This window comes from Bison bison, unplaced genomic scaffold (assembly GCF_000754665.1).
Source record: "Bison bison bison isolate TAMUID 2011002044 unplaced genomic scaffold, Bison_UMD1.0 scf7180017859894, whole genome shotgun sequence".
Taxonomy (NCBI): Eukaryota; Metazoa; Chordata; class Mammalia; order Artiodactyla; family Bovidae; genus Bison; species Bison bison.
Genome location: NW_011490466.1, coordinates 19338 through 28324, shown reverse-complemented (window position 1 = coordinate 28324; position 8987 = coordinate 19338). Strand labels below are relative to the sequence as shown.

At 46.2% G+C, this 8987-nt stretch overlaps 1 protein-coding gene across 1 annotated transcript; it reads left to right on the top strand.

Moving 5' to 3' along the window:
* Positions 1 to 1628: 1628 nt before the first annotated feature.
* On the top strand, positions 1629 to 7371 carry LOC104982140 (cationic amino acid transporter 3-like). Its single transcript, XM_010831465.1, has 11 exons — positions 1629 to 2026; positions 2630 to 2788; positions 4066 to 4243; positions 4449 to 4561; positions 4711 to 4933; positions 5106 to 5245; positions 5350 to 5452; positions 5637 to 5833; positions 6038 to 6204; positions 6690 to 6798; positions 6965 to 7371. Exons 1-11 carry the CDS (start codon positions 1654 to 1656, stop codon positions 7081 to 7083), a joined length of 1881 nt encoding a protein of 626 aa, XP_010829767.1. The 5' UTR covers positions 1629 to 1653; the 3' UTR covers positions 7084 to 7371.
* The last annotated feature ends 1616 nt before the right edge of the window (positions 7372 to 8987 follow it).

Genomic DNA, 8987 nt, shown 5'->3' with positions numbered 1-8987 from the left:
TTATTGGAGTATAGCTGATTAACAATGTAATAGTTTCAGGTAGACAAAGGGACTCAACCATATACATACATGTATCCATTCTTCCCCAAACTCCCCTCCCATCCAGGCTGCCACATAACACTGAGCAGAGTTCCCTGTATAGCAGAGTTCCCTGCTATATAGTAGATTCTTGTTGATTATCCATTTTAAATACAGCAGTGTGTGCATGTCCATCCCAAATTGCCTAACAATCTCCTCCCCCTAGTCTTTCCCCCACCCCCAGCCCTCTTTTTTTTGATTCCCCGAGGGGAATAGGAGTGGGACCAGAAAGGGAATACAGTTTTGGATGGAGAGATGAATCATAGAGTCAGCAAGTGAACTTGGTTACTGGCAGACTTGGTTTCATTGCTCTGATCACTGAGTCCCTTCAGCTATCATATCACACATAATAGGGAAGGGGGGAATAATGCTGGTAATAATTAATCTCCCTGTTTTATAGGAGAAAGGAGGACACAGCAGTATGTAGCTTGTGGGAAGTCACATAAGCCACACATCACAGTGCCAGATTTGAACCAGCAGAGCTGGGTGATTTTGCTTTAAAAATCAACATTCTTGGGGCCTCCCTGGTGGTCTAGAGGTTAAGACTCAGTGCTACCAGTGAAAACGGCATGGGTTCGAGCCTTGGTCAGGGAACTAAGATCCCACAAACTATGCTGCAGGGCCAAAAGATTAAAAAAAAAAAAAAAAATCCAGCATTCTTACCCATTTAGCTAATACCATTTAAGCAGCTACTGTGTGCTAGGCTCTTTGTTGAAAGATTTTGCTTCTCTGTGTGTGTGTGTTAGTCGCTCAGTCATGTCTGACTCTTTGTGACCCCATGGACTATAGCTCACCAGGTTCCTCTGTCCATGGAATTTTCCAGGCAAGGATACTGGAAGTGGGTTGCCACCATTTGTTCAGTGCAGGGGTGGGAAGCTTTTCTTTCTAGGTTCTAATCATTAAACTTATATAAGACAGATTAAATAAACTCCTATGTATGGGAGTCCCATAAACGCGCTGAGGTTCAAAGACAAGCAACTGAGGTTTAAAGGCTCCCCTGAGCTAAGGAGAAGGTAGGGAGCCGGGGGTGGGGGTGGGGTGTAGGTTGGGATCTGGGGCTTCAAGGAGAAGAGAACCCGCAGGAAGATGGGAAGGTTGGTAAATTAATGTTTGCCACTCACTGCAGGTAAGTCTTCCTGAGATAAAGAGTTATCCCTGGTAACAGCTCTCTTCCTGCCGTAGGTCCCCTAATCTAAATGATTTTGACCAGTTAAGGGAGACTAACTTAAGCCTAAGCAAGGAGATTTTTCTGAATCTTTTGGGTCTTAATTGCCTTCAGCTCAAAACAACCCACAAGCCAAAGAGGCATGTTTACAGAGACGTATTCTTCTCCCTCTCACTTCTCTTCAAGCAGCTCTTCCAGTAACTTTGAAACCTATCAAAAGTCTTCTTTATGTTTGAAGAAAGCAACACTCAGAGATGGAGAACTTGATCCATATGTCTTTATACCACCTGCCCCTCACCACTCCATTGCTCTGTGGAACTGGACTCTCAGGGCCAAGGGTAGATGGACCTTCTTGATGACTTTGTGTCTTGTTTTCTCAGCAGATCGTGGTCTCCTCAACTCCATCTAGGATGCTGCGTCACTCTGTTCGCCAGTTTGGTCAGAAGCTGGTCCGCCGGAGGCCACTGGAGCCCAGAGAGAAGTCTGAGAGTCTCCTGTCTCGTTGTCTGAACACGCTTGATCTGGTGGTCTTGGGTGTGGGCAGCACCCTGGGGGCTGGCGTGTACATCCTGGCTGGAGACGTGGCCAAGGATAAAGCTGGACCAGCGATCATCATCTGCTTCCTGGTGGCCTCCCTGTCTTCTATGTTGTCTGGGATCTGCTATGCCGAGTTTGGGGCCCGGGTACCAGGCTCCGGTTCTGCGTATCTCTACAGCTACGTCACCGTGGGGCAGCTATGCGCCTTCATCACTGGCTGGAATCTTATATTGTCCTATGTCATCGGTGAGTTGATGGGGAGGGGGGAGGTGTGGGGCTTAAGATGAAGAAACTGGGAGCAGGGATTTAGGTCTTCACTCATTCATGGGAAACTTTGCTACTATCCACTTTGGTGGTGGTGGGGAGACGTGGGTCATAGCAGCAGGCAAACCTCATAGCTCCCTTCTTCTCAGCTCTCTCCTGTTATCTTTAAAGGATGGACCCAGAACAAAGAAGGGAAGGGAACTGCAGAAAGCGGGTGAGAGGGAGGCAGGGCCCACAGGCTCATCCTCTCACCGTATCGAGGGTCTTTGTTCAGCTGTTGCCTTTATGGGATTTCCCTCTGCTACTTGATCGAAAATTTCAACCCTCATCTCCCAGACCTCCTGCTCCCAATGACCTGTTTTCCGTTTTTTTTCACATAACATGGATCTCCTAACATTAAACCGTTGATCCATTTTGTGGATCATCCTAGTCTACTCTTCCCAACCCGTGAAAAGAATCTCTTTGAGATTAGAACATTTTGTATGTTTCTCCCTAGCCCCTTCCCCTGCCCAAAGACATCCAGTGACACCAGGTAGGGGTTCAATGAATGTTTGCTAATGAATGTTCCATCTTCTGCTCCGGCAGGTACCGCCAGTGTGTCCAGGGCCTGGAGCTCCACCTTTGACAGCTTGATAGGGGACCACATCTCTCAGGCATTACAGGGAACTTTTTCTCTGCATGTGCCCCACTTCTTGGCCGAGTACCCAGACTTTTTTGCACTGGGCCTGGTGCTGCTGCTCACGGGTAAGACAGGGATCACAGATAGGATGGGAAGAATGGGGTGTGGAAGTGGGGACCTGGGGTAGGAAAGGCTTGGGATGGAAGAATGGTAGAAGAATTACAACTGGATTGAAGGCTCTAGGATATGAGAGACAGGAAGGTGAGACATAGACCATTGTTTCCCACCATTGGCACTACTGACAGTTTGGGCTAGATCATTCGTAAGTGTGGCAGTTGTCCTTTGCATTTGATTTTTTTTTTTTTTTTTTTGCTGCAATGCATGCTGGATCTTGGTTCCCCTGTGCATGCATGTGTATGTGCTAAGTCTCTCAGTCGTATCTGACTCTTTGCGACCCCATAGACTGTAGCCCGCCAGGCTCCTCTGTCCATGGAATTCTCCAGGCAAGAGTACTGGAGTGAGTTGCCCTTCCCTTCTCCAGGGAATCTTCCAGACCCAGGGATTGAACCTGCATCTCCTGCATTGACAGGAGGTTCTTTACCACTAGTGCCGCCTGGGAAGCCCCTTAGTTCCCCTGTGTGCATGCGTGCTAAGTCACTTCAGTCACCTCCAACTCTTTGCAACCCTATGACTGTAGCCTGCCAGGCTCTTCTGTTCCCTGCTACTGCTAAGTCACTTCAGTCATGTCCGATCAGGGGTCAAACCTGTGCCCTCTAAGGTGGAGGCACAGAGTCTTAAGCGCTGGACCACCAGGGAAGTCCCTGGGTTTTGTTTTTGTTGTTTTAAATCACTGTCGGGTGTTGAGTGGCATCCCTGGCCTTCACTCACTAGACACCAGTGATGCCCGCCCTCCCCTCAAACTGTGACAATAAGAATGTCCCCAGACAGTGCCAACTGCTTGGGGAACAAGATCACCCCGCTGAGAACCATTCACTTAGACCAACAAGTTTCTTCCTCTGTATTAAGATCAAAGATTTTTTTTTTAAATTAAGAGGAAATTTACATAGCATAAAATCAACCATTTTATTATTTTTCCCAGCTTTATTCAGATAAAATTAACATCCAACATTGTATAAGTTTAAGGTGTACAACCTAATGATTTTATAGACCTGTCTACTGGGAGATGATAGTCACAGTAAGAAATTAATGATCTTAAAGTGTGCAATTCAGTGGGACCTGGTATATTCACAGTGTTCTGTAAGCATCACCTCGGTCTAGCTCCAAACATGTTCATCACAACAAAAGGAAACCCTGTATCCACTGAGCAGTCACTGCCCACCTCCTCAGGACCCCAGCCCCACGTAACCACTTTTGGATGTCTCATATTCCATCTTTCTCACAGGAATACTGGTTGTGGGAGCTGGTGAGTCAGCCCTGGTTAACAAAGTGTTCACAGGCTTGAACCTTTTGGTTCTCAGCTTCGTCATCATCTCTGGCATCATTAAGGGAGACCCACACAACTGGAAGCTCACGGAAGAGGACTACAAACCGAACATATCTGGATCCAATGATTCTTCTAGGTTAGGAGGGTTCTCTGGGCCTTAGTAATGCACGTGGAGGAGGGTGCAGAGATGGGAACGTGGTGGAGACTAAACAGACCTGGGCTGATGAATCCAGATGATGGGGCTCCTGGAGCTCAGGACTAGTGGTGTGAAGGGAAGAGTCCAGAAGTGATGGCTGAACACACCTCAACCACATTCTATCTTGCTCCTTCTCTCACCATAGCTCAGGCCCTCTGGGTGCCGGAGGGTTTGTGCCTTTTGGCTTTGATGGGATTGTCCAAGGAGCAGCTACGTGTTTCTATGCATTTGTCGGTTTTGATGTCATTGCTACTACAGGTAATGTGGTCATGGTCCCATCCAGGGTGTGGACACAGATTGGGCTGCCCTTGGGTGTAGGGGTTTCTTTTGCAGGTTCAACAGGAAAGGGGATTTTGTGCTTTCACCCTGGCACGTTTCCTGACCCAGTACTTCCTCCAATCCTGCAGGGGAAGAAGCCCGAAATCCCCAGCGGTCCATCCCCTTGGGCATCGTGATCTCACTCTTGATCTGCTTTTTGGCGTATTTTGGTGTCTCAGCGGCACTCACCCTCATGGTGCCCTACTACCAGATTCATACTGGAAGCCCCTTGCCTCAGGCTTTCCTCCACATTGGCTGGGGCCCTGCCAGATACGTGGTGGCTGTTGGCACCCTCTGTGCTCTTACATCCAGGTCAGTGTCACGGGTTTCTGCCCACTGACTGTCAGATGCTCAGGTATCCCAGCCCTTGGAAATGGGAGAAAAAGAGAGCAAGATAATCTTGCCCCGTGTAGACGAGGGAGTGGATGCCCTGGTCTCTACTGCTTCTCCACGTCCCCACACATGTCCTCGTTGTCTCTCCCAGCCTCCTGGGTGCCATGTTCCCCATGCCCCGTGTGATCTACTCAATGGCAGATGACGGGCTCCTCTTTCGGGGACTTGCCCGCATCCACGCCCGCACCCGTACCCCCGTCATGGCCACCTTGGCTTCTGGAATTCTGGCAGGTAAAGAAATAATGGCCATGCCTTCTTTGATCAATTTTCTTAGTTTGGATATTTCTCCTGGGTTCTCACTCCCCTTCCCCACCTTGTTTGTGCCCTCCTTCTAGGGGTCATGGCATTACTCTTCGAGCTCCGTGACCTGGTGGACCTCATGTCCATCGGGACCCTGCTGGCTTACTCCCTGGTGGAGTTTTCTGTCCTTGTCCTTAGGTGAGACCCCACGACAACTTGGGTGGGTCTTGGATACTCGGGATTGATGAGGAGGGAATTGTCTTCTGCTTCATGCCGCCTTCTTAATGTCTGCTCTGTTTAAGGCAGCAGAGATTTGGAATATGCTGTGTGAGTTGGATGAGTAGGGGCTGCTGTTAACATTGCTTTAATATTTCTAATTCAGATATCAACCAGATGAGAATTTAAGCAAGAAGAAAACAGAGGAAGAAACTGAGATGGAGTCTGTAGTTGAAGCAAGTCCTTTGAACACTGCATCTGAAGTGGGAAACTCAAAAATTCTCAAGAGTCTCTGTCACCCTGCCAGCACCATCCCCACCCGGACCTCTGGCCAGATTGTCTATGGATGTGCCTTACTGCTTGGTGAGCATCGGGATCTCTCTCCAGTGGTATTCTGAAATTGACAAGATAAGGTGGGAATGTGTATTTCATCAGTTGAGGAATGCTGGAGATACGATGAGCCTTCATGATGTGGGAAGTTTTGGGGAGGAGTGTGACCCAAGGTCTTGACATCTTTGGCTTCTGGAGTCGAACCTGTTCTGTTCTCCTCCACCTTGACCCTTGCAGTTCTCCTGCTGACCATCCTGAGCCTGATTCTGTCCCAGTGGCCCAGCCAGGTGTTCTCTGGAGACCCCGTGCTCACCACAGTGGCTGTGCTGTTGCTGCTGCTCATCACTGGGGTCTCGGTCATCATCTGGAGGCAGCCCCAGAGCCTCAGACCTCTTCACTTCAAGGTAGGTGACCTTAGGCGCCCAGAGTGTCCACCTTGAGTGAAGGAAGTCTGTGTGCTTTAGGTCTAAACATCCTTCACTGGGACTTCCCTGGTGGTCCAGTGGCTAAACTCTGAGCTCCCAATGCAGGGGGCCCGGGTTCCCTCCCTGGTCAAGGAGCTAATCCCACAGGGTACAGCTAGAGATCTGTGAGTGCAGCGAAGATGAACGATCCCACCCACTGCAGCTAAGAGCTAGTGCAGTCAAATAAAGAAATACTAAAAAAAAAAAAATCTGTCTAATCATCCTTTGCTGTACCAGGGAAGAAGAATTGTTAAAACCCTTTCCTGGCCCACCTCCCTGGTCCACATTGTATATGTGCTTTACATATACAGTCTAAGCAGCCACTGAACACACAGCCTGAGGACTGGTCTTCTCGCCCACCTGGGGTCGGGTCTCCCTTTCAGACGTCTGGGCTGTGTTCAGGGATGAACTGACTCTGCCCACAGGTCCCTGCTCTGCCTGTCCTCCCACTGGTGAGCATCTTTGTGAACATTTACCTGATGATACAGATGACCTCTAGGACTTGGGCCCAATTTGGAGTCTGGAATGTGATTGGTAAGAAGTTTTCTAGGATAAAGAGACTGCTTGAGGGATTGAACCCAATACTCTTCTACAGCATCTCCCCTAAACTGTCTTGGCCGCCATAACAGGAGGCCTTTTGGGCATGTGTAACTGGGTGCAGCTCCTACTTTTCCTTTTCATTGTCTCATTTTCCTCCTAGGGTTTATCATATACTTTGGATACGGGATCCGACACAGCTTGGAGAACAGTGAGCAACATCCAGCAGCCTCCGCTTTCCAGACTCTTGACAAGAACATCCCAGGTGCTGAGTCATCTTAACCACAGGACATAGATGCTGAGTGGAATCCCTCCAGGCACTGGAGAATCTGCTGGTTCCAGGGGCACTTTAAGTCTCTATGGACTGTGACGGTGGGGGTGAATTTAGGGCCCTTTACTCATTGCTAGTGGATGAAATGACTTATCTGTTGTCTAGTTTTTCAGTAAATGTTTCAAAGCATGATAGATATGTACAGAAAAGTGCATACCTCATACCTGTGCAGCAAGATGAATTTTCATAGACAGTACAACAAGCTAACCAGAAAAAAATAAATAAACTACTAACCTGCAGGGAGAAGTATCATCGTGTGCCTTTTTCCAACAAAAGCACATAGATTGCTACACAGGAAGAAAATGCGGGTAACTATATACTGTGTCAAGGGTTGCACTCTGTTTATTTAGCTGTCTGTGATGTGACTCTTCATTTCATTAATCTTCTTTAATGTCATTCATTAACTCTTTGTTTTTATTTCCCAAGAACTCTGTGGAAATTGTTCCTAAATATTAAAAAATGTTGAGGGACTTCCTTGGTGGTCCAGTGGTTAGGAGTGTGAACTTTCACTGCTGGGTTCAGGTTGGATCCTTGATGGGGGAACTAATGTCCTTCAAGCCATGTGGTATATCCAAATCTTTTTTTTTTTTTTTAATTGATGCTGTTGTGATTTCTTTTTCTTACTGTTGAAATGAAACACAATTTTGTGTGTTTATTTAAAATTTTCTAAAAAAACCCTAAATATATACAATTTTAAATTTACTATTATATCTCAGTAAAGCTGGAACCCAGATAAAATAGGGAAATTGAATGACTTTAGCACATTCATCATTCATTTTGAAGATGATATCATCATAGAGTGATTCTTAAACGTTGGATTTTTGATGTCTATATTTCCACTGGAATGTTTTAATACACCATCGGCTGTCTTTACCCATTCATTCATTCATTTTTTTTTTAGATTGAGGTACAGTTGATTTACAATATTATATTAGTTCCAGGTGTACAACACAGTGACATAATTTTATAGATTGTATTTCATTTAGAGTAATTATATATTAATATAATGGCTTTATTTTCCTGTTCTGCACCATATATCCCATAGCTTATTTTATACACAGTAGTCTGTATCTCTTAATCCTCTACCACATTTGTCCCTAACCCTTCTCTCATCTGGCTGGTAACCACTAACTGGCTTATTCTATCAGTGATTCTGCTTCTCTTTTGTTAATACAGAGTCATTTATTTTTTAGATTTCACATGTAAGTAATTTGTCTTACTTTATTTTACTAAGTATAATAACCTTCAGGTACATCTATGTTGCAAATGGAGAACTTTGTTATTTCTTATGCCTTCGTAGTATTCTATTGCATACATATACATCTTTTTTTATCCATTTGTCTTTTGGTGGACACTTGAGTTGCTTCTGTATCTTGACTATCGTAAATAATGCTAATAATATTGGGCTGCATGTATCTTTTCAAGTTAATTTTTTTCCCTCAGATATATAACCTGGAGTGGAATTGTTGTTCTGTGGTAGTTACTTTGGTTTTTTGAGGACCCTCCGTACTGTTTTCCATAGCGTCTGCAAACCAGCTTCTCCCCTCACCTCATCTGTTTGCCAGCAGCCCTGAAGTACAGCTGTACTGTGTTTTCCACGTCCACAAAGATCCTGCCTGTAGGCCAGTTTAGTTCATTTCAGCTAAGTATTTCAGTTAACTTAAATACTGTAAGTTTTCACCTTATTTGAAATTTCACAATTGGCCAGGTCATTCATTACATAAAAGTTTAAAGAATGTGAGTCCTGCCTGACGCTTTCCAACCCTGTGGACTGCAGCCTGCCGGGCTTCTCCATCCATGGGGTTTTCCAGGCAAGAATCCTGGAGTGGGTTGCCATTTCCTCCTCCAGGGGATC

What these genes read in the sequence shown, in the direction of transcription:
- LOC104982140 (XM_010831465.1), top strand. Translation starts at nt 1,654, where the DNA reads ATGCTGCGTCACTCTGTTCGCCAGTTTGGTCAGAAGCTGGTCCGCCGG. An exon ending in TATATTGTCCTATGTCATCG is followed by an intron (nt 2,027 to 2,629) that starts GTGAGTTGATGG and finishes CTGCTCCGGCAG; the next exon opens with GTACCGCCAGTGTGTCCAGG. An exon ending in TGGATGTGCCTTACTGCTTG is followed by an intron (nt 5,834 to 6,037) that starts GTGAGCATCGGG and finishes TGACCCTTGCAG; the next exon opens with TTCTCCTGCTGACCATCCTG.